Source organism: Xenopus tropicalis, chromosome 3 (genome assembly GCF_000004195.4).
Source record: "Xenopus tropicalis strain Nigerian chromosome 3, UCB_Xtro_10.0, whole genome shotgun sequence".
NCBI lineage: Eukaryota > Metazoa > Chordata > Amphibia > Anura > Pipidae > Xenopus > Xenopus tropicalis.
Window position 1 is genome coordinate 124,372,484 of NC_030679.2, and position 26,314 is coordinate 124,398,797.

General features: G+C 41.0%; 1 protein-coding gene across 4 annotated transcripts in view; it reads left to right on the forward strand.

Annotated features, from left to right (window-relative positions):
• Window positions 1-26,314, forward strand: part of lrrtm4 (leucine rich repeat transmembrane neuronal 4) — a 381,209-nt gene that overhangs the window by 160,302 nt on the left and 194,593 nt on the right. For 2 of the 4 annotated variants that reach the window (XM_031899273.1, XM_031899275.1), the window contains exon 3: window positions 19,201-19,293. The exons of the other annotated variants lie outside the window; for them this stretch is intronic. In XM_031899273.1, the coding sequence (XP_031755133.1) occupies window positions 19,201-19,293 (93 nt within the window). The remainder of the gene's footprint in view (window positions 1-19,200; window positions 19,294-26,314) is intronic. 4 annotated transcript variants of the gene reach the window in all.

The following is a 26,314-nucleotide window of genomic DNA, read 5'->3' on the forward strand; positions in this document are numbered from 1 at the left end:
TTTATATGTCTGTATCTCTATTTGTACAGCACTCCCGTAGCCTTTCGCGACAAAATTAATAGCCTAATGTAAATATAAAACACAAATAATGGAATAAACAGCAGATAATACTCACGTGGGGGAGGGGGGAGCAGAAGAGGTGTCTGTCCTCAAGAGCTTACACTTTAGAGTCGATACTAAATTGCAGAATGCAAGACCTATTATGGAGGTATCTTTTACCCATATTGGGAAGCAGGGGATAAATATATATTTGTGATAAAGGGCGGGTAAGTAGAGCTACTGCCCACATAGAAACCCAGTCAGAGCATCTTATTTAAGCCTTGCCCAATATTCCCCATCAAGGTAAGGGAAGACTTCAGCCAAAACAAGCAATATGACAGCACCCACTTATCTATAATACAAATATGATGACATGTGCTATAGGAATACAAACTTAGACCTGTGAAATGTTTTCTCTTTTGCAATCAAGGTAAACAGCGGTTGTAGAATATTTTCAGTTTAAGCTCCACTTTGGAGGTCCAACCTTTTGTCAGGTCCTCCTTAGTTTCAAATAAATAGCATGGATATAGAAAAAAAAGGGTATATATATCAGTTATTTATTGAGGGTTCCAAGAAAATCTAGGGCAGCAAATTCAGTTCACCCTACCTAACTTTCAAAATAGGGCAGCAAAGATTACCCTGAATAACCTTCAAAATGGCTTCCAGGTGTATCTAGAAGGGTGTGTATGCATTGTCTAACTGGCCTTCCAGTTCTAAACTGCCAGCCCTTTAGTTGGGGAATCACTGTTGGAGAACAATAGTGTTTACATTAAAAAAAAAAATATTATACTGGACTTCATTTATTTGAACTGGGCTTATCATTGTGTCCTTGAGGTGCAGAAAAAGTTCATCTAGGGTTGGCTATGAGCTCTCCTGCTTGTCCTGCAGTTCTGCACATCCCAATACAGAAAAACAAGTTATATTACTGTATATACTCGAGTATAAGCCTAGTTTTTCAGCACCCAAAATATGCTGAAAAAAGTCACCCTCGGCACCCTCAAGTCGGGTGCCATGGGTCCCTCCAGACTAGCACCCTCTGTCCTTTGTGTGCAAATTAGGCCACATGCAACCAGACCCTCCAGTGCCCTGGCCTAGGCTCCCACTAGCAATACTTATTTCCCCTTACATCGCCTCCGGGACTGGGTCTGCTGCCAGTTTGCCAATGTGCAATGAGCGTGGGGTAGTACTCATATTGTTTTTGTTGACCCTCTTCTCCGCTTACAGAGCTAGTTTACTGTTTTTCTTTGAAATAAATATTGAATAACATATACCCCACTGATGCCTCAATTTATGTAATTTTATTGGTATTTATTTTGATTATTAAAACTTAGCAGTAGCTGCTGCATTTCCCACCCTAGGCTTATACTCGAGTCAATAAGTTTTCCAGTTTTCTTTGGTAAAATTAGGTACCTCGGCTTATATTCGGATCGGCTTATTCTCGAGTATATGGTACTTTGTTCACAGGTGCAAATTTTCTTGAAAAACTGCAAATGAATTGTTTGAACGCAAAAAATCTAATGAAAGCAATGAAAAACAAACTTAAGCATCATTGTGATGCTATTGTTTCCAGTGATGCGCTGAGCATATTTATCAGCAGTTGTTGTTTATTACATTAGCTTTATGGGTATTGTCAAACAGATTTGAAAGTTCAGCCTTGGGTTTCTCAGTAAACAGACACTGCGAGTGGGAACGACATTTGCATGATGAACGCTCTCTATGGCTTTATTTCCATTTGTTTTTATTTACTATAAAACATAAATACATGGTTATGGTGCCTATAATAGCATGCCTCCTAATGTAGCTTGTGGAAAAGATGGCTGCTTTATTTTATAGGTGTCACCCCTATTGCACCCTCTTAAGTTATGTTTTATATTGATGCTCGCTGCTGTCCCCTCCCTTCTGCTCTACTTTTTGCGCTAGAAAGTCCTAATTCAAGAAGGGACATGAGCAACAAAGAGGAAGATATAGGAAGAAATGTGATGTCCTATCTGTCCTTGCGTAGAAACCCAGTATAATATGGGTAGCCAATTGCAACCCTGTCGTCATACAGGGAAGGATGAATTGCAGTTTCCTATTAGGTACACCAGCCAACCAAAGGTTACCGCATTGAACATACATGGAGCAACATACAACAGTCATCAATACTCTCAAGTGAGCATTTTGGTGGTGAGGTCCATTAGTCAATGCTTTGTGTGCATCAGACAGGGCACTTTATATACAATAGTATTAGGTGGGCAGGGGCATTTTGTCCACTGTAGTGATGAGCAATTTTTTTGCCAGGCATGGATTCACAGCGACTTTCTGCATTTCGCCATTGGCGAATTGTTTTGTGAATCTTCTCGTGAAAATTTGCCGCAGAAACATTTGTCGCACGGGGGCGACAAAAAAAAAAAAAGACTTGGGTGACAAAAATAGACGTGGGCGACAAAAAAGACTCGGGTGACAAAAAAAAATGCGCGACAAATGCATTTCGCAAATTTTTCTCCGTTTCACAAATTTTCTTGCCGTTTTACGAGTTTTATGGCAAAGCGAAACGGGACAGATTCGCTCATCACTAGTCAGGTGCTGTTCTATGCTGCAGGGCAGCAGTGTTTAAAATACCCCATATGCCATTACCTCAAGGGGGAGAAATTTTAGGCTGATTTGAGCACCATGTCTTGGTTATAATCTATATGTAATCTATCTATAGCCTATACCAAATATGGCACCTGCAATGAAGAAGAGCAGAGGCTTTTTTTCAGTGTTCAGCAATATAGAAATGATGTTATTCTGAAGCTTTGATATATTTATTTGTGTTTCCAGGAATGCGACTCAAGCTGTATAAAATACTTACATTTAATGCATGTTATATAATAATGCTTTCAGAATGAAGGTCAGAAAGCTAGAAAAAAAAAGGAACAAAAAAAGAGCTGTTCTTTTCCTCTGAGCACACGTATCCACTAAATCACAAAACAGCATTTATCTAGCACCAAGGGATAATTAAAGGGGAGTTCATAATTTGTATAAAATAATTTACCTGTCACTTATTGTTAAACAATGTAGTGCAGTCTTCTACTTCTGAGCATTTTTCATGAAACTGTGTTTCCCTGGTCACTATGGCAGCCTTCACACTAAGAGTATTCCCCTCCCCCTCCAATTGGTAGGACAGGTTTCCAAACCCCCCAATCAGACTCAATTACCCTGTATATACCTTCTCCCTACCCCTTTGCTCTTGTCTTTTTTTCCTGTCCTCGCATTGGTAGGATGGGGCAGTTCTTTTTGGGGTTTTTTGTAATCCCTAAAATTTTTTCTTTTATGGCTCACCAAAGTCCCAGATGGGACTTATAACTTAGGAAGTTAAGCCTCTCTTCCTAAAAGGGCTGGTTTAGGAGTCTCCTCGTAGAGGAGTCAAGCCAGTCAATTACCCCGTTTTTAGGCAGCCCGGGGTAGATACTTGGGCATTGAGCCACTCAATGCAAAAACAAAATTGTACCTGAGTGTTACACCAGGTCGGGGCGGCACATTCTAGGTCTTCCTCCTCTCCTTCTCTTCTCTGCCGAGTGTGAGCGTGTGTGTGTGTTCTATGCGCGCCGCCATTTTGTTGGTGGGCACAGCACTGACACGCTGCTATACAAAACCTGCATGCGCGCCGCCATTTTGTTGGTGGGCGCGAGCGGCGCTATTGGCTGTTTCAGGGCAGTCGCGATGACGCGCTTCCGGTGCGCTTATACACGGGCGCAGGGGGAGCAGGACGCGCCGTTTGCAGCACGTGTTTGCAGTGGTGGCGTGCGTTTCACAGGTAGGGGGGGAATGTTTATGGAGGGCAATGCCTATGAGGGAGAATGCCTAGGGGGGAAATGCCTTTTCCAATGGGTGGTATCTATATGAGAAAGTTATGCTGTGTCTGTGTGTGTGCTGCTAAAGCATCTTTTGTTTTTGGAGCTCGTTTGAGTTTCAAATAGGAACACTTTTTCTCTTATTAGATTGCTCCAATGGAGTCACAAGTGCCAAGTAGCCCAGAAAATGCTGCCCATGAAGTTAGGAGGTGAGCCATTGTAAGGGTAAGTTGGTTTGTCAACAAAAAGAGTGCAGTGTTCTAAAAAGGTTATTTATTTTACAGTGTGTCTTCACCAAGGAAGAGGTCTAGCAAAGAGAAAAACAAGACATGTATAGCATGTGAGAATCCAGCTCAAAAGCATTCTAAACTATGTGACAGATGTGCAAGAAGACTGGCAGGGGATGCAGCGGCAGATACAGCAGACATTATGAAGTGGATAAGGGACGCAGTCACAGAAGGAGTAAAAGCGGCTACTAAGAGAGCCAGAACAGAGGTGGATACAGAGCCAGGTAACAGTAACTGGGATATACCAAGTCCATCGGTTCGAGCTGAAGGTTCTGACGTGTCAGAGGAAGAGGATCTGAGAGAAGAAGATGCAGCGACTTATTTTGATTTGTCTCTGGTAGAGCCTTTGGTAAAGGCAGTTAGAATGCAATTGAAATTGCCAGAGAAGACGGAGGCTCAAACTTCAGCATTTAACCCATTCAAGTCCCTAAAACGGAATAGAGTGACTTTTCCGGTGCATGAGGTGATAAAAGAAATCATTGCAAAAGAGTGGGAAAAGACAGATGGAAAATACCCGATACCTTCCAGGGTACTTAAACTATATCCTTTCCCTGCAGAGGAGGAGCAAGTGCTGGATAGACCCCCAAAGGTGGATGCAGCGGTGGCACGTTTGTCAAGAAAGACAGCTCTACCGGTAGAGGATGTGGTCTCATTTATCAATCCAATGGATAGGAAAGTGGAGGCCTCACTTAAGAAATCATATTCAGCACTTGGAGCCACGGTGAAACCAGCATTAGCATTAACATCAGTGTCTAGGGCACTTCAGTGTTGGGTCCAAAATATAGAGTCGGCGTTGAAAGAAGGTGTGGACAGAGAAAGCATAGTGGATGCTTTATCAGAAGTTAAGTTGGCATCTGATTTCATGGCAGAAGCTTCAGTGGACCTAGTCAGGTCTTCCTCCAGAGCCATGGCACTATCGGTGGCAGCACGCAGAGCCCTGTGGTTACGTTCATGGAATGCGGATAAGGCCTCTAAAATGAGTCTTTGCAACCTGCCATTTGAAGGGGCAATGTTATTTGGCCCAAAATTAGACGACATCATTAAGCGAGTCACAGGGGGGAAAAGTGTTTTTCTGCCACAGGAACGTTCTTCTGTGAGAAATACTGAGTCAAATACAGGAAAATCATCTTTTCAAGACAAAAGATTTCCTAGAGAAAGAAGACAGTTTCGAGATACCAGACAGACTGGAAGAAATAGTCAGTGGAAATCAGGGCAGAATTCACTCTTCAAAACTCAAAAAAGTGGAGTGGCGGCTAGACAATCCAAAAGACCTTTCTGAAGCCAAGGCAGTCCAGTCCTCCTTAATACCCAGAAGATTAGAAAGATTTGTGAGGGTCTGGGCAAGGTCAATAAAAGACCAATGGGTGTTGCAAACATTGGAAAGAGGTTATTATCTGGATTTCGAAGAAGTTCCAGAACACAATTTGTTTCAGGTATCAGAGATTCCATATCACAAACAGAAGAAGAAGATTCTGCTGGATTATATTCAACAGTTGGTCAAAGATGGAGCGATTGTACAAGTACCAGAACAATTCGAGAGAAGAGGTGTGTATTCAAAACTGTTTTTGCTAAGGAAAAAGACAGGGGATTTTCGGCCAGTGTTGGACTTAAGGCCAATAAACTCATATTTAAGAGTGGAAAGCTTCAAGATGGAGTCAATTCAGTCAATCATTCCACAGATAGACCAGGAGGATTGGATGTTGTCCCTGGACTTGAAAGACGCATACTTTCATATTCCAGTTGCGGAGACTCATCAAAAATTCCTACGGTTTGCGATGGGGGAGTTGGCACATTTCCAATTCACATGTCTACCGTTTGGTTTAGCCACTTCTCCAAGGGTGTTTACAAAGGTCCTGCAGGTCTTAATAGCAGAAATCAGGCGGTTTGGAATACAGATTTACCATTATCTGGACGACATTCTTTTGAAAGCAAAAGACCCGCAGTTGTTGGCAGGGCACAGGGATTTCGTCATAGAATTCCTTCAATCTCATGGTTGGGAGATAAATATGCAGAAAAGTCAACTTCTTCCAACACAAGATTTGATATATTTGGGAGCCAGATTCCTAACGAAAGAAGCAGTGGTAAAATTACCAGAATTGAAAAAAGAAAAGATAAAGAAGTTGTTGAATGGATTAATGAAAAGATCCAAAACAACGGCCAGAGAAGTGAGCAGTGTGTTGGGTCTGTTGAATTCCACAATTCCCATGCTAAAATGGGCCAGATGGCACGTCAGACCACTGCAACAGTGTTTTCTCAAACAATGGAAGAAAACGGATCCGAATTGGGATCAGAACATAGTAATTTCTCATCAAGTGAGGAAAGAGATGAAGTGGTGGTTAGTGGATCAGAATCTAACCAGAGGAAAGTCGTTAAAGCAGGTAAAGTGGATATCCCTGACAACAGATTCCAGTCCTCATGGTTGGGGGGCCCACATAGATCAGACATATCTACAAGGCACTTGGGAGGCAGAGGAAAGTTTTCTACCAGCCAACGTTTTGGAGCTCAGAGCAGTAAAGAATGCAATAGAAGGGTTGCAGTACAAAGTCTCGGGCACAGCTCTGCGAATCAAATCAGACAATGTGGCAACAGTGATATATATAAAAAAGCAAGGAGGTACTCGAAGCGTAAAATTGTTAGCAGAACTTCAACCCATCATGAAGTGGGCAGAACAACATCTTCTGGATCTGACAGCTGTTCATATTCCAGGGAAAGACAATCAGTTGGCGGATTTCCTGAGCCGCAAATTAGTCTGCAAACACGAGTGGGAGCTGAATCAGGAAGTATTTCGGCAGATAGCCAAGACATGGGGGCAGCCAAAGAAGGATCTAATGGCAGTTTGGGGGAATCAGAAAGTAGAGAGGTTCTACTCCCGTTTTCAGTGTCCCCAAGCGGAAGCATGGGATGCTTTGAGTCAGGATTGGAGTCGGCATCTGTTGTACATATTTCCTCCATTTCCTCTCATTCAGAAAGTTCTGAGAAAGATCAAGGAAGAGAAAGCCAATGTGATAGCAGTAATTCCAGATTGGCCCAGACAAATATGGTACCCATTGTTGAAACTGTTGGTTGTGGACAAACCAATAACACTTCCAGTGAGGTCAGATCTCTTGACTCAGGGGGTACTCAAACATCCTTGCCCTCAGAAATTACATCTAAAGGCCTGGAGATTGAAAGGAACAGGCTAACACAAGAAGGGTTTTCGGCTTCAGTGGTGAACACTATGTTGGCATCCAGGAAGCCCACTACTAATAAAACTTATGAAAGGGTCTGGAAAACCTTTACAGCTTGGTTACTTAAAAAAGGAGTTACTCCTGATCAAGTAACAATATGTCAAGTACTTGATTTCCTGCAAGATGGTTTGGACAGTAATTTGAGTGTGAGAACTTTGAAGTTGCAAACCTCAGCCATTTCTGCCATAACAGAAGTACAGTGGGCAAAAAACCCCAGAGTGGCAAAGTTTTTGGCAGGAGCATTGCACATAAGACCGCCAACTAGGTCTTTGTCAGCTACATGGAGTCTACCTCTAGTGTTGGAGAGGTTAACCTTGAGTCCATTTGAGCCATTGCAGACAATTCCGGACATGCTATTAACACTTAAGACAGTGTTTCTGGTGGCAGTCACATCTTCGCGCAGAGTGAGTGACTTGCAGGCTCTGTCATCAAAACAGCCCTTCACAATATTGCAGGCTGATAAAGTCCGGTTACACACGGTACCGGGGTTTTTACCCAAAGTAGTTACGGAGCAGCATATGAATTCAGAGATTGTTTTGCCTGCTTTCTTCCCTAATCCAGAAACGGATCAAGAGAGACAATGGCACAATTTAGACATGGTCAGATGTCTATCAGAGTATTTGAACAGAACAGAAGTCTGGAGAAAGTCAGACAAGCTGTTTGTAATTCCGGTCGGCAATAAAAAAGGCCTGGAAGCATCTACCTCTACGATAAGCAGATGGATTGTTGAGTGCATCAGACGAGCCTACCAAGAGAGTGGAACGTGTTTTCCAAAAGGTATTAAGGCACACTCCACTAGGGCAATTAGTGCTTCATGGGCATTTCAGGCAAAGGTCCCAATAGGAGAAGTTTGTAAAGCAGCATCTTGGAGTTCTGCAAATACATTCTTAAAGCACTACCATCTGGATGTTCAATCCACTAATGTATCAGATGTGGGCTTAAAAGTTTTGGGATCCGTATGTGGTCCAAAATAAATTTTTGTTAAGCATCAATATGTGTTGGTTGACAAATGTATATATATACCCACCCTGTCAGATTACTCTAGTATAACTCTTAGTGTGAAGGCTGCCATAGTGACCAGGGAAAAGAGAAAATTTAACTTCATACTTACCGAAATTTTCTTTTCCTGGTTACTATGGGCAGCATTCACACTAACCCAGCCCAGTTAAATGCTCGGACAAAAGACAAGAGCAAAGGGGTAGGGAGAAGGTATATACAGGGTAATTGAGTCTGATTGGGGGGTTTGGAAACCTGTCCTACCAATTGGAGGGGGAGGGGAATACTCTTAGTGTGAATGCTGCCCATAGTAACCAGGAAAAGAAAATTTCGGTAAGTATGAAGTTAAATTTTCTCTTTTTTCATTGCTGTACATAGAAATGAAATTCCGTTGTTCTCATTCCCACTTTGCTAAATTGCCCACTTCAGAGCTTGATTCACTGGTTGCAATGCCAGATTCATCGGCAGGCTTAAAAAGTTCAAAAAGCTACAATCTGCGCGCTGTATTTGGATAAAATCTGAATGTTGGAAAAGCTGTAATCTGCACATTATGTTTGGATAAAATCTGCAGGTTCTTGCCAATATTCATGTGTTTGCTGTAAGTAAATCCTCAAATGGGAACAATTTTTGTGTCTGTTTGCCTCCATACACAGAGCTGCGGCACACAGTATTTCAAGTCTAACTTAGAGAAATTTAATTTAACAATGGAGGGGCAAGGTGCAAAGAATAGCCACAAGTCACTATGAACTAAGTTGATGCAGGTCCTTGAGCTCCAGAATGGAGTCATGGCAATGTCATGGCTGAAAGTGCTGGACTACAGGTATGGGATCCCTTATCCGGAAACCCATTATCCAGAAAGCTCCGAATTACGGAAAGTCTGTCTCCCATAGACTCCATTTTAATCAAATAATTCAGAATTTTAAAACTGATTTCCTTTTTCTCTGTAGTAATAAAACAGTACCTTGTACTTGATCCCAACTAAGATATAATTAACTTATTGGATGCGAAATAATCCTATTGGGTTTAATTAATGGTTTATTGATTTTTTAGTAAACTTAAGGTATGGAGATCCAAATTACGGAAGGATCCCTTATCCGCAATCCCCTTGGTCCTGAGCATTCTGGATAAGGGGCAAATAAGCCTCAAATATAGGTCTAACTCATGCTGTGGCCTAGGTGTCTAACACTCTCATTCCAGTTCTCCATCTATTAAATACAGCAGCCTAAAAACTATCAAAAACCAACCCCACCAACTTCTCCAGGGTTCTCCAGCATCAGTACTTGCACTTGCACAATTCATCAGAGCTGACTGCATAGACCCAATGGTACTTGACGCATCTATATAGAAATATTAGGAGCGTGTTTGGATGCAAGTGCCTTTAATGAATGGTGCCAAAATGCCCAACATTACTTTATATTTCATATCATTGTTTTGCAGCAGCACAAGGATTATAAGCACAAATCAAATATCACTTAATTTAACAACCAACTGCAGCCTTTTATGAGGCTTTTGCCATGCAAGTTTCTGGTTGCTCAGCCTAGGTTGTAGCACAAGATCATCACAGTAGTATTAAGATCACTATATAAAGAAAGATCCACTTGTTTGGCACGGATATTAAATTATCACCCAATCTGGCCACTTAAATAGGGCTGATCCATTTATTACACCTCCAGGCTACTCATCGGAGCACATGGGGGGGACTGCAGACCCATCAAGAAAAGACTACATCATGGAGTTCTTAGTGCTTTTTTGATAGACCCTCAATCAGAAATCAATCAGGGAAGCTATCGCATTGCCTCCATGCATGGCCCAGTACTACATATTTGACCAAAATTGCATTACCCTGTTTAATTCTATTCTCCAATTTAATTATACAAACTGTATATCAGGGAAGGTTTGGGCAGACAAGAGGTTTAGCATGTAAGCTTAGGGTGAATACTGCTATCCAACAATTGTCATCAACTCGAGTACAACAACATGTCATGGTGTTCTCTATGCCCAGTCCCATTTGTCTGCTGCTAAAATGATTTTACCCTCTTGCTTGCAATGTACCTGCACATCTTGTTTCTAAAGCCAAGCTAATGGCACTTTTAAAAAGAACCACCACATTTTATCTGCTTGTTATGGACTGTCTGCTTGTGAAAGCCCCTAATCTGCTTAGCTGCCTCTTAACTTATCTTGGTTACAGCAGGCTACCTGCATTAGGCTCTTCAGAGCAGCCGTACCTTTAATAAGTGTAATTTAGCAATGGAGATAGAAGATGCCTGTCATGTTAAAGTATATTGCTTCTTGCACGCAGAGCACTTCTCTCAATTTGCAAACTCGCGTGTCCCTCATTTGCAGCAGATTACGACCTACTTAGATATGAATGGCAGACATTGATGAACAGATGAATATAAATTAACAAATCCATGATTATTATTCTCTGTGTTCCTGTAAGACATTTGTACAACCATTCACATTGAAACTGAGCAACTCAGCTCCTATTTAAAGCCAATATAACTGTCTTCTGTGTGTTTTCTCTATGTATTCGTCTAATGGAAACCCCGAGAGGCCAATGTCTAATTATATTTCTGGATCTGTCTTTTTCTTGATTCTATAAATCTGTCCCGTATGAATGTCCTGCTTTGATTTTCTTGTTGTCCCTTCCTTGTAATTACCTTCCTTTCCTGTAACAACAGAGGGGCTTGGGGTTATGGCCACACAGTTGAAGACAGGTGGATTATTTACCTAAATGGGGCAAGGTGAAAGGGGAAATATGGGCACAAAGTTTTTTTTATACCTCGTACCGTTCCCAGTGCATATTTATTGCTTGCATGTCACTTTATATGAAGCACTGCATACAGAAGGAGTGGGTGCTAGGTGACACAGGGGGTTTATATTCATAATGTGTAGGCTGGCAGGCACTGGGGGATCCAAGGTCTACTTGTGCCTTTAAATAAATGGAGATGCCCCACCAGAAAGCCTTAGATGACACACTCATTTTTCCTCTTTTCCTTACTCATCCTATTCTCCTAGTCTCTTTTCTTTACATAGTTTACATAATTTTACCATCTGCCCTTTGTTCCCATACATAAATAGGGAATGGCCATGGATAAGGCCAAATGATTAGGAGCAGGAGGGCTCAACAACACCTTGGCCCGCCGGGAGTTTTCCTAGTATCCTCATGGGCCAGTCTGACACTTGCAACACATAAGGAATGTTCTTCTGTAGATGGAGAAGACATTTGCATTTACACATACATTCTTTCTTTGTCCTCTGACACCTTCATGTAAACGTCACTTGTCAAATATCTTCATGTTAAGCCTTCCTTCCCCAACAGTCAAGGTCACTGAGGCCTCTTCCACTTGTATTAGTTGCCTAAATATTTGGCAAATAGTATTTAGTATTTAGGCTTAGTATTATGAATTGATTACTGGGTAACTAACCTATGGACTCTACTTCTCTCCTCCATTTCTTTTCATATAAACTTATTCTGCTAATATCCTTAAAAACATAAATAATACATATGCATTTTTCAGTAAACAAGGAGATCCATTCAATAAATATTGCTTGAAAAAGTCACACAGACATTCTGCCATCTTTCATGTCTAATGGTGAGCAAACCAATATGCTACAGGGGGGCTGTTTATTGGGGATATCCTGTCACATATTTATGGCATACATGAACACAAACAGGTCTTTATCTTTAATTCCCAGCATCTACCTGACAGACCTACAAAGAGAACTATTTTATTATTTATTACTCCCAAATCTCAGCATAATTGACTTTCAAGCTAAACTATCAAGTGTACGTTGGAGAGCAAGATACCTTAACTGGCCTTTGGGTGAATATGCCCATGGCACGGCTTCACCCCCCCCTCCTCCCCAAAAGGCCAGCCCTACAATTTGAGAACCACTGACTAAATCCATAATGAAAACCATGACTGTTCCTACATGAAAAAAGTGACAATAAGAAGAAATGAAGACAAAAGTCAATTAATCATTCTAATTAAAGCTTACAGCCACTGCCTTTGTACTCCCTGCCATATTTTATTTGGCCGACACTCTATTCTAATTTCATGGTGTCACTTTGACTCCAGTTCAGAGACATCAGAGACCAAAACCAGACACTATTTGATGTTGAAGATTAAACAGATACTTGATTGCTGGAAAATATAGCTGCTGCCAGAATACACAGAGGTGATGTTCTAGTAGTAATACCAGTTTCTTTCTATAAAGTTTAAGTAAGACTTACATTAAATGCAGATTGTTTTTATCAAGGGAACAATTGTAAAATGTATAAATACACAAGTTCAGGAGTTTAAAAGAAGTCAATGTACTTGAGATTGAAGCTTTTAGGGTGGCCATTGACTCTATGTAGATCAGGCTTCCTTCTACTAAGGCAGAGGACAGTTGGGAGGCTTTGGAGCCCCTCTGGAAGGTGCCCTGCAGTGCCCCTCCGTCTAAATGAGGTCAAATAAATGAGTGTTATCAGAGGCGCGGCTGGGGATTGCTGTAGGCAACTCTTTCTGATCAAGCTAATTGCCCTCAACCTTCCCATGACAATATTAAGAACATCAATGGGGCTCGCCTTCCATCCCTGTCCCTTATCTAAGTGCCAGAGCTGACTATTGGTATTGATTTTATTAATTACATTAAACTAACCTAGTCACTTGGAAATAAATGCGTTCTTTAATCAAATTACCCAGCTACATTGCTTACGTGTATTAACTTAACCAAAGTTCTTGGTTCAACTCTAGAACAGGGAACCTGTTAAATAAAAGAAGCAGAAATAAAATCAGATAAGGAATGATTTTGGTGGTAGATTCAGCATTTCCTTGCACTTGTCGGGCTAGGAGGCATCCGCAGATGGTGGCTTGGGCTCTTTGCTAGAAGCTCTAAAACTAAAGAAGGCAGCTTCTTAAATGCCTGGCCATTAACTCCCATCAAACACTTCCCAGGTGCAGATGTTTGCAGAGCAGACGTGAGGCTTTCCTGATAATTGCTAATGCTTGCTTGCGGATTCTGCACGCCACTCGTCCTTCTCTGCCAATTATGCGAGCCCTGTTGCAGCAGAATCATGCCATGGTTTCTGAAAGCAAGGCTTAAAAAGCTTCTACAGCCTATTTATGCTTGCAATCATAACACACACCGCAAGTACACAATAAACATGTGTTGGGGGGGGGAAAGATGACGGAATGGAGTAGATATCATGTCTCTTCCTTTCGCCCGGACATTTTTATTCGCTGCATTACACAGCTGGCAAGGAACCGAGCAGACTGGAATACAGATGATTACTATGAGCAGATGCCTTATCCAGCACAGACTCCACTCCAGGGGGCTAACCGTAATGGTTCTTGCTATGATCATAAGGAGAATGTATGGCTTGCTGTATAGGGCCAGAATGCTAACTCAGCTTATTGTGGGGAAGGCGCATTATAAAACCTGTCAGGAGACTTAATGGCTTTAATATGTTCTAAGAGAAAAATGAAGGATATTATAAAAGCACACAGCCAACTCTAATATCTATTACCGTACCAATGCGATAATATAAATGTCATTAAAATAAGATTATAGCTGTATAAATGTGTTATACCTGTTTGGATAGGGTTGTTGGGTCCCAGTGGTGGTTGTATTTGTAGTAGTTGTAATACATCTTAACTGCCATAAGGTGGAGCAGTGTAGATTCTGATTGGGGTTTGAATCCTTAAAAGGGAACTCCACCCAATCACAACTTCAGTAAACATCATTTCAAACAACTTTGCAATATACATCAATTCAAAAATATATGCATCCCTTTCATGATTTTTACTGTAATAATATGGTTTGGAACAGTTCCATAAGCCCCGCCCCCTGTTCCCCTGCTGATCTGGCTGACTACTTTGAGACTCACATAAAATGTAACTGTAGTCAACTTCCCTCAGCCTGCCTTCAGCCTGCATCCTCCCAATCCCACAATTCCCTGCACATGTAATGTCAATGAGGAAAGGAACATTATGGTGAAATGCATTGTGGGTTATGTAGTCAGGGTCAGATTGGGGGGTGCAGGGCCCACCGGGGCTGCCAGCCCAGAGGCTCCGCACCCCCAAGGTGCCCCCGTTGGCCATGTCCCTTGCTGGGGCCCCCACTGCACAACCTAACCCCCCCCGAGCAGGGACCCCCAACATCCACCCCGAGTACGTGTAATTGAAACGCATCAGAGGAGAGACACGGGTGGCTGGGGGAGCACCGACAGGGATCGGCTCTGGGCTGCTAGGTCCCATTAGGGTCAAAGCCCACCGGGTTTTTTCTCAGTATCCTGGTGGGCCAGTTCAACCCTGTATGTAGTTCCTGTTGTCTGTTAGCCGTGGAGAAGTTGTAACAATTTGAACCATCAGTATTTTAGTCCCTCCTCCCCTGCCAGGATTTCAAATGATGCAGAAAGAGAAGAGGTGTTTTGCAGCTGGATTTCAGCATATAAAATGGTATTTATTCCTACTTTTTGAAGGGACAGATTACAGTGATAGGTATATTAGGGGTTTCTGTGTTGTGTGGGGCTCTTTAACAATTTTTAGTTTGGAATCTGGAGTTCCCCTTTAAATATCAAGTGCAGATAATATACACAATGCTCCTGTTTGACTTCAGCAGAAACAAAGCCTTGAATGGCTTTCCCATCTGACTTTATTAACCTCATAATTGTAAAAATGGGAATTCAAATTCACCCCCTCACAGACATAATGTAAGAAGCTCACAGGATAATATTTATAGGCCCCCTGACTCATATTTCACTTCCCTTGGTTCCTCCAGTACACGGCCAATCACAGAGCTGCATATTATCCTGGGATTCAGCTTAAATCCATGCTATGGACATTCCCTATTAAATGCACCTTGCGCTGACATCAGCACTTCTTTTTTTTATATTTCAGGATCATTGAGCTGTGGCAAAATATTATTTACACAAATCTGGTGACTGGATATTGACTCTGGGTATAATAAGCCTGATGTGATGCACCATAGAACAACATGCAATATACTGTAAGGGGGTGGAATAGAGAACTGCCACAAGAAGAACAAATAAATAATGAAAAAAAAAAAATATATATATATAATTATGTGTTTAAATAAAAGCATTGTGAACGTCAAAACTACATAGGAAGTGCATAATGCAAACAGGAAGGCAGTGTATGCTTGGCTGGAACTGTTAAAAAGCATATAAGGGTAGGGCACTATACCCACCAATATAACATTCTCAATATATGTCAGATTGAGTGATTAATTGTGATTAACTATGAAAGGGGCCAATGTGTCCTAATTAATCACAATAAATCCACTGAGCTGCCATATTTAGAGCTGCGGCGAATGTTCTTGCTACATACCAAAACCAAATGGAAGGCTGGGAACATAGATGAAGCTGTCATTATTTAAAGTTAAAAAGATAGTACAGGTATGGAATCTGTTATCTGGAAACCTGTTATCCAGAAAGCTGCAAGTTACAGGCCATCTCCCATAGACAATCAAATAATTCAGTTTTTTCAAACTGATTTTCTTTTTCTCTATAATAATAAAGCAGTACCTGTACTTGATCCCAACTAAGATATAATTACCCCTTATTGGGGGCAGAACAGTCCTATTGAGTTTATTTAATGGTTAAATGATTCCCTTTTCTCTGTAATAATAAAACAGTACCTGTACTTGATCCCAACTAAGGTATAATTACCCCTTATTGGGGGCAGAACAGCCCTATTGGGTTTATTTAATGGTTAAATGATTCCCTTTTCTCTGTAATAATAAAACAGGACCTGTACTTGATCCCAACTAAGATATAATTACCCCTTACTGGGGCAGAACAGCCCTATTGGGTTTATTTAATGGTTAAATGATTCCCTTTTCTCTGTAATAATAAAACAGGACCTGTACTTGATCCCAACTAAGATATAATGAATCCTTATTGGAGGCAAAACAAGCCTATTGGGCTTATTTAATAAAGTATGGAGATCAACATTACAGAAAAATCCCTTATCCAGAAAGCCACAGGTCCCATCTATGTATCTTGCGTGCCCAATGCAAGTCTGACCCATCTGTAGTTTGGTAATGGAAAAGCAAGGCCCCCTCAACTGCCAGATACGTTTCCATATGGAATCATCTGTGGGCTACCGTCCTTAAGCTTCTGCCCTTGGGTACCTTTATAGAAAATACAGTCTTAACTATATGTATGTTCTACTGATTCATAGTACATTATTTAAAGTCAGAGTAAGTTTGGTTAAATAATATGTATGTATGTATAACTTTATTAATATAGGGCCACAAGGGTACGCAGTGCTGTGCAAGCTTACAATATACAGAATTACACACAGGGAGGACAAGTGTCATAATACATACAATAAATAAGTATAAATACATAGGGAGTAAGTGCCTTGTCGTATGAGACACAGTAGGAAGGAGGTTACAATCTAAGTGAATACGTACCTACAAACTAGAGTTCTCTGATAATTACACTATTGAAAGGGGCAGCTTTGTATTAGCTCATTATTTAAAAGAGGTGTAGGTTGTTATATACAAAAAAACAGGTGCAATTTGCCATGCATTTTCTCTCTGTGAATAGACATTCAGCAGTGGTGTATCCATGAGGGGTGGGCAGGGGGGTGGCACATATCCCCTCGCCCATCCCCTAATTTACTTGTTACTATACAAGTTAAGGAGCACTGGCAGACAAAGCCCTGTTTTTAGCTCCTGCCCTGTTGGATACTGAACCCTGCACCCAATCCCCTGCTAGGTGCAAGGTGCAGCCAGATCCTGGGCACAATTGTTTTGTAAATTAGCACTAAGGGGTGCAATTTTGCCCCTAACTGCATGCCGGGTAAATGTAAATGACCCTGTAGACTGTTATTTGCACAGTGTAGATAAACCAGTTAGACTTGGTTGGTTTAAGCTATTTATTTACTTGTCAAGCTACAACACGGCGCGTGTAATACACAGGCACCCAGGTGGCATTGCGGTACACTCTGTTCCATAGTGCGCTCTCTCCTTTACTCACTGCCATGTTCTCTCCTAATCTCCCCTTTAATTATTTCCATTAGTCTCTGCTAATGCACAATCTATTTCTTCTGCTGTCAGGACTGGGAAGGAGTCGCAGCCCACAGCCCTTGTAATAGCTCCAAGCTTTTCACAAAAATTGCAAAATAATATGGGTTTATATTGTTCTCAATAATGGAGGAGGAAGGAGAAAAATGGGACCGGGCTCCTGTACCTCTTTGACGCAGTGACTGCGAGTTCTTTCAGGTCCTTTCAGGCTGTCAGGTTGAGAGTTGTATTCAGGTCGGCTCAATGCTCAGGATTATACAGACACTTTGTGATAAACCTGACATATTATTTTCCCTGGTTAATGTCTTGTTTTACATGGTGCTAGAAATTAAATTAAGCAGTGAATACTGTTATTATCTGGGTATAATACTAGTTTGGATGTGATATGGTTAAAACAAAATTAGTTTTATATGAAAGCGCAATTTGTAATTTCTAAATAAAAATGTACCTTTTCCGATAATCTCTCCATGGCTGGACATTATGAAGGTTGGCTAAAGAATGTTGGGAGTAAAGAAGTTGTTTTGGGAGCGGTTTTATTTATGTATTCAATAATTTACTTAATAATTGGTTCAAAAGGTATACAGCCCCTTGAAGCTTTATAATGTATCAGCCAGTACGATTAATTCAGGGAGAGAATTCTACAACTTCACAGCTCTCACTGTAAAAAACCCTTTCCGAATATTAAGATAAATCTTCTGTTTTTCTAATCTCAGTGGATGCCTCATGTCTGCTGGAAAGACCTACTGGTAAATAAAGCATTATAGAGATTATTATATGCCCCCTTATATATTTATACATAGTTATCATGTCTCCCCATAAGCGCCTCTCCTCTAGTTTAAACAGTCGCAACTTGGCCAGTCTCTCTTCATAACTGAGATGTTCCCTTTACCCCTTACCAGCTTAATAGCTCTTCTCTAAAGATAAAAAAGATTAAACCTAAGGTGGGTGATATTGAGGGCCAAACGATCGAATTACAATGACGGAATAGGCCCTGTCAGAGCGATAACTGCATCATGGAGCTCAATCGGTCAGTGATCCCATGGGCGAATCAAATCTGCCCTATTAACATCTGGCCAATTTTAGGCCAGATATCGGTCCTGTAAGGGGGCTGTGAAGCTGAAAACATGTGTAATAAATCAGTTTAACCTGCAGTGTCCTGTCTCCCTACTGCTAAATTTAACTAATGATTATTACATGTTTGACGAAGCATGAGGGGAGTGAATTGAGGACTGCCTGGTCTAAAGTTTATATTTGGGTAGGCCTGTTGGGGGTGCCCATACACAGGCAGATAAGTGTCCGAAATGATCTGATGGACCCGAATCAGCAGCTGAAATCTGCCCATGTATGGCCACCTTAATTCAATAATATCCTCTGTAAGTACCGCAGAACATGGCATGTTCTAGATGGGGCCTTACCAGTACTTTTTAAAGGGGAAAGATTACCTCCTCCTCCTGTGAATCTATACCCCTTTTAATACAGGACAATATCTTAGAAGACTAAATAGATAGAAGAATAGATATAAAGAGGTTGAGTGAGGAGTGGAGAAAAAGTAGTTTGGAGAGTGTGTCCCTGGCATCCCAGTCCGACATTGTCTGTGGGTGGGGTCTGAATGGTCATTTAAGAAGATTTCCGTTTTTCGTTTAATAATCAAATGTTTCAACTACCCCATTTTTGTACGATTTTTCCCAAGAAACCATTCACTTGTATCCTGCCCAATGGTCATTGTTTCAAATAAAAGAACATTGAATGCAGCTGCTTTCTATGGTAATGTGGCAAGTTATTCTTTCTCTTTAGTTATGCTGGAGTTTGAGATGCGTGGAAACCATCGGAGGATGCCAAGAAGATGCTATTATACAAGACAAAGCAGAGACCAAGGCTGAACAAGCAGTAAGAACCTAGTTTGAGGTTTCCCTCCATCATTTTCTATGTTTATATTCTCAGAGAAAGCTGTGCAAATTTCTAGGCTGTCTGTTTTTCATCAATAACTTTGTTATGTCACAAGGAAACACGCAAGGAAATATGTCATTACAGTCTCACAAGTGTTTGAGGGCTGGGCCTTCAGTATTATGTAGGACAGTGAGGTTTTGCAGTGTTGCCTGAGAGTGAAACCTTGATGGGTGCACTGAATGCCTATAGCATGTACATTACGCTGCCAGACAGATGCCTGAAGGGAAATTGCATCTTAAGATGTAGGGAAATGCTTGTCAGTTGTGAGCAGCAGATGGCGCTGTGGTTTCAAATTCATTATATGAGCTAATTAAATCTGCTAATATCTGTAAAACTGGAAAGAAAATAATATATTGCAAATGTGCTCACAGGATCCCATTACTTTATATTTGGTGGGTAAATGATACCTTTAGGAATTTGTCAAGTCTTCTTAAAATGAAAGCGTTCCCTCTGCCAGGCATGCTGTTTTTATACATGTCTCTTTAATGGGCCCTCTACCCAAAAACTCATTCTTGGTTCTTGGTTTAAAGTTCATTGTGAATTTAATTGTAGTTGAAAACAGTATTTGTGTATCTCTTTCTGTTCTCTGGGCCTGACTCTTAGGGTGAAGACACACAGAGCTACTAGTAGCAGCTACTTGTCACAGCTTCTAAAATAGGCAATGCTGATCATTTACTGATAATTGTGTTTTAGCAGAGGCAATTCTCAGTCTATGAGTTCAGTAGCCATGACAATTCTCAGTCTGGAGTTCAGTAGCCGTGACAATTCTCAGTCTGGAGTTCAGTAGCCGTGACAATTCTCAGTCTGGAGTTCAGTAGCCGTGACAAGTAGCTGCTAATAATAAGTAGCTCCGTGTGTCTTCACCATTAATACAATGTAATAGGAGTCAAGTCTCCTACAGATCTGTTAATCAGTTGGCTTGCAACACTGTTTCAGAAGTCAGAGCCAGCAGTGTAAAGAATGTAAAATGATAGATAGATGCTGTTTATAGAAATGATTACATTTACAAATAACCTGCAAATGTGTAATGGATGTCTATTGAAAGGTAGGTTAGAATTACATCTTCTTTCATTATGGAAACAACTGTTTAAGTAAGTCTCAAATACATTCTTCCAGGCTACTTTCCCCTCTTTGTACACAGATACTTAGCTGGATGAAGGATACAAGCAGGCCATATTTAGGATATCTACCTTTTTAGTTTTGAGCCACTCCCCCTTGATAAGGTATAAGATTTGCTTAAAAATTGAAGCTTGAGTAAAAGTTCCTTTTCCACCAGTACAAAGATCCTAAACACATGGGCAGAAATAGGCATTTAATGTCTCAGATTCCTGATCCCAATCCATCTGAGAATCCATGGCACTATGTCAGATGGCTACAACCTGGGGCAAATCTGCAAAATCTTTTATGACTTTGTGAAAGTACAAAACCTGGCAAGTATTAAATAAATGGTACAGGTATGGGATCCATTATCCGGAAACCCGTTTTCCAGAATTACGGAAAGCCTTTCTCCCATAGACTCCATTTTAATCAAATAATTCAGATTGTTAAAATGGATTTCCTTTTTCTCTGTAATAACAAAACAGAACCTTGTACTTGATCCCAACTAAGATATAATTACCCCTTATTGGGGGCAGAACAGCCCTATTGGGTTTATTTAATGGTTAAATTATGCCCTTTTCTCTGTAATAATAAAACAGTACCTTGTACTTGATCCCAACTAAGATATAATTACCCCTTATTGGGGGCAGAACAGCCCTATTGGGTTTATTTAATGGTTAAATGATTCCCTTTTCTCTGTAATAATAAAACAGCACCTGTACTTGATCCCAACTAAGATATAATTACCCCTTATTGGGGGCAGAACAGCCCTATTGGGTTTATTTAATGGTTAAATGATTCCCTTTTCTCTGTAATAATAAAACAGTACCTGTACTTGATCCCAACTAAGATATAATTACCCCTTATTGGGGCAGAACAGCCCTATTGGGTTTATTTAATGGTTAAATGATTCCCTTTTCTCTGTAATAATAAAACAGCACCTGTACTTGATCCCAACTAAGATATAATAAATCCTTATTGGAGCCAAAACAGTCCTAATGGGTTTAATTAATGTTGTTTTGATTTTTTAGTAGACTTAAGGTATGGCGATCTAAATTACGAAAAGACCCCTTATCCAGAATACCCCTGGTCCCAATAATTCTGGATAATCTGTCCTATACTTGTACAGAGTATGGCAATAAACCCAGTGCTATGGCCCAGTTGCCCTGCTGTGATAAACTGCAGCAATGGAGATCTTGAACCATTCATACATGTTTGATACTCTACTACATGTATAGCCCCATTGCCCATTTCTTTAGCTATCATTCTGACACACACAGGGTTAATAAGAGAAGACAAACTGCTTTTTGGAAGAAATCATACTCAGAGGACCATTTAAAATTCCCTTAAATCAAAGCCTGTCAGTCACACTATTGTTGCAAGTCAGTTAGACAATTATACAAAGAAGAGGTGGGTGGTATCGTTCAGAAATGAGGTGCTTTGCATTATATGATAATTTTATCCTGTTGCCATGGATGAGGGAATGCTGTAGGTTAATGTCAATTATCCAAGTGAGCCTGCACGTTGCAAAGTCTCAAGCCTAATTGCTCTTGGAAAACGTATAATTAACGTCTGCTTCGTTTGCGACCCCCTATTAGCGCTTTCTTATTTGTGTTCTGTAGATGCTGTTTCAAGTAGTGGGTGGGGAGGGGGGGGAAAGGTGAAGCAACACATTGAATAAAAATTGTGTATCTACGCATCTGCCAAACATCAAGTTGTCGTCTCCTGTCGGAAGTGGCTGACTCAGTGCTGGCGAGGGAACATAACTCGGAGAAAAATAGACTTGTGCCAGCAGGTGAGAAGGGTACAGACTGTAGGAAAGTCACTTTTTAACACTTGGAAAAGGTTAGAGATATTCACAGTTGGGGGTGTTTAAATATAGTGTGTCCTACTGGTTAGAATAATAATGCACTTTGCTCAATATCACAAGCCTCACTCTATATAATAAGATATGCCAAAGTTAATAGAATGTGCCTTTAGCAGTCACTGGAATGGTGGAACCTCTGCTCTTTAATAACCAGAGCCTCCCAACTTGCCCTTTGTATTATTTGTTCCCATAAGCTCTGGTTTTGGCTCTGGTATATATTTTTGGAAGGCTTGATATTGTGTGTGTGCAGCTCTAGGTAATAAATGTGGTCAGTTAATGCATTTCTGCTGCTAAACATATGGTTCTGCCTTACTTTTCCCTTCATTGCATAGTATATAAAACAAACCCAAGGAAATTGTACTAGCCCAGTTCCTTGCTTCTCATGCTGGAGACTTACGCCATGTATCACTGATGCACTTCAGATGCTTTAAATATGCCCCCTCCTTCCTCTCCTTATTTTTTAGATCTAATATATTTATATACACGCAAAAGAAAATCTGCTTTCATGGAACTGTTTACATCATTCGTTCTCATTGCTCCCCTAGTGAGACGATGAGTCATTTACTGAACCACTGATTATATGGCCCATGTCACAGTATAAACAATAATGAATATTTATATGGACATCTTAGAAGTACTTGTGGTTGTGTGTGTGTATATATATATATATATATATATATATACACACACACAGAGATAGATAGATGATAGCAGGCTTGGACTGGGGGTGCAGCTGCCACCCCAGGGTCTCCGCACCTCCACAGGGGTCCCACTGACCCCATCCCCTGCACCCCCCACTGGGGCCCCCATCACCCGCTTGAAGTCGTCTCCTGAACTTGCCTAAGTGAAGCGCATCAGGTAGGAACACCAGAAGCTGGGGGAGCGCCGACAGGGATTGGGTCTGGGCCGCCGGGGCCCACCGGGTTTTTCCCCGGCGGCCCAGTCAAATCCTGTATGATAGATATATAGATTACTCTGTACAAGAACATCAGAGAGGATTATAGGCAGATAGGGAATGCTCTTTTTTGCTATAAAAATGATCAGTGCACCAGAGGCCCCCCCTTTAGATTAGAGGAACGAAACTTTCATTAGAAGCAGCGTAGGTGGTTTTTCATGGTGAGGGCAGTGAGGTTGGGGAATGCCCTTCCTAGTGATGTGGTAATGGCAGATTCTGTTAATGCCTATAAGAGGGGCTTGGTTAAGTTCTTGAACAAGCATAGTATCAAAGGCTAGATAGATACAGTTAGTTTGATCTGTATAAGTCGTACTGGCAAAGTTTCCAGAACCAGGCAGTGTGTGGTTCGCCCAAATTTTTACCCAGTTTCTTGGTTTTAAATGCTCAGGGCACTTTTAGCTGCCATGTGGTTTGCGCTCTATACAATCTCTTGCCCCTGGCACACCCCTGAGCAAAAACATCTTCTGTTGCTCCATGGAAAGGGATATACAGTATGGGCAAAAGCTACAATAATGAACTCAGCCCTGGCCTGCGGCTGCAGCACATTAACTACTTCCTATAGAGATTTATGAGGGTTTCATTATTGTGGCATATGGTTGTAGTGCATAGAGTACATTCTGCCATATCATCATAGCCACAAGTTACTGCACTGAAAGGTCTCTTCTTACCAACTATTAGGTCTTATAATCCACATTCCTTTCATGTCTTAATCATGAAATCCTGTTAGACCCTAAATGCCCTCCAGAAACCTTCACTCCAGATGAAGGTTTCTGTGTGAGCCCAAAACATCGACTAATGAACCTGTTTTCTTTTTGTATTTACATTTTTGTTTCACAATTCTTTAAATCCAAGGAGGGCTGTCCTTCTTCCAATTTACTTTTTGGTACTTGACTACTCGGGCAATAGGTGATATATTATATTTTTTCCCTTTTGCATATCATTAAATGATGACTATTGCCTACCTATCTGCCTTTATATTTGCCTGAGCTGCTCCCTGATTCTCTGTTGTGGCCCCTGGCCTTGACATTGATGCAATGGGGCACATCCAGTCCATGAGAAAAGCTTATCTTACTGTTTATCATATACTAACTCCATTGATGCCTGTTGGTAAATCTGGAATGGAATTAGGAGATAGCAAATATTCCCACCTCCACCAACCAGTATTCAGTATTTTCCCTATAATCTCTAACAAGAGATTGGCTATTGAGAATGAACTCATGCTGCAATGCATGAAAGAGTCATGATAATGAAAGTGTTATGGGAACATCCAGCCTTTGTTGGAACCATGCCCTGTAATTGCTTCCAGAGGCTTTTGTAGGATATTTGACCAGCACAATAGCAAATCAGCCTTTTATGTCTAATCACAGGCTGAACACATAACCAATCACATAAGCACAGGGCATTTGTGTGATGTTTTTATTTGTTTATCATCATCAATGCACATAGATAGGCGGAACAGTATAACATAGAAACTGAAATGCATTAAGAATTATTATGGTTACACCAAAAGCAGGAAAATGCATGGAAGGAATAATTCAGACTTGCTTGAGAAATACTGAAGAGAACTACTGCACATAGGGAACATGGCTGGGGAGGGTGGTTCCAGGAACAACCTGGTAGAAAAGACAAGGGTCTCAGGAACAGGAGTTGCTTAAATTAAAGGAAAGGTGACTGGAAGGGATATATATCAAGAAAGTAGGTTGCACAGTAGATATTCAAGTAGCAATGTCACTTTGAAGATCACAAGTGGGCTGTTACAATTTATCTCAATCTGGCTAGGGAACTAGGAGAGCCATGTTAAGAGTAAGGGAGAAGCAGAGAGCACAATCCAGTCATCTACAGTTATGTTAGAGACGGACTGTACTGGCAGAAAGGGGTGATGGAGGAAGAGTTTGGGGCAGAAGCAAAAGATACAAAAAGCACAAGGAAATGAATTATGAAAATAGGTTTGATTTAAGAATGCAAGTGGTATGTGGAAATATTGCTGAGAATATGACCATCAAACTTGAAGGGTGGACTTAAGCAAACCCCAGCTCAGTCATGGGATTGGCATTAATGCAGATAGGCAATCCAAGATCCAGATCATGAGCCATGAGGATTATGGCTGAGGGTATAAGGCTGGAGTGGTGCAATTGGGTGGACCATGAGCACAAAGGACCATGTGCTCTGAATTCAAATGACACGATCAGCGAGTATGTAGTGAGGAGAGCAATGGGCTTAATGCTGATCCCTGGGTCACTCTAAGATTCACTGGCAATGAGCAGCATAATGAAACACACTCTAGAACTGTCAATAGAAAGGTAGAACTTGAAGCATGAGCTAATATTCTAGTGAGTAAAGAGCAGATTGTGTCTTGTGTGAAAGAATGGTGGATACGAGAAGCCCCTGGCTATCCTTAACCTTAGCTTTCTACACTTGCACTCCCATTCACAAGCAAGATGAAGTCGGACTGGGAGGAAAAGCAATATGTGTTCTTCCATATCACAGTCAAGATCTGTCGGAAAGATTGGAACTTTGTTATGGCTTTTTTCTGCCCCTGGGATGTTCTCTTTTGCTCAGGGAAGGACTCAGAAGCCTGTTCCTCTACTGACTGAAGGATAGAACTACAGTACAAGTATGGAACCTGTTATCCTGAGGTTTTTCTGTATTTTGGATCTCCATAAATCTTCTAAACATTAAATAAACCCAATGGGATTGTTTTGCCTCCAATAAGGATTAATTATATCTTAGGTGAGATCAAGTACAGGGTTCTGTTTTATTATTACAGAAAAAAGGAAATCATTTTTAAAAATGTGATTTATTTGATTAATATGGAGTCAAAGGGAGATCGCCTTCCTGTAATTCAGGATAACGGTTTTCTAAGATATCATTAATCCTTGTTGGATGCAAAACAATCCTATTGGGTTTATTTAACGTTTAAATGAGTTTTTAGTAGCGGTATGGAGATCCAAATTATGGCAAGACCCTTATCCGGAAGACCCCAGGTTCCGAGCATTCTGGATAACAGGTCCCGTAGCTGTATCAGTGGCTCTTAGTCCCAT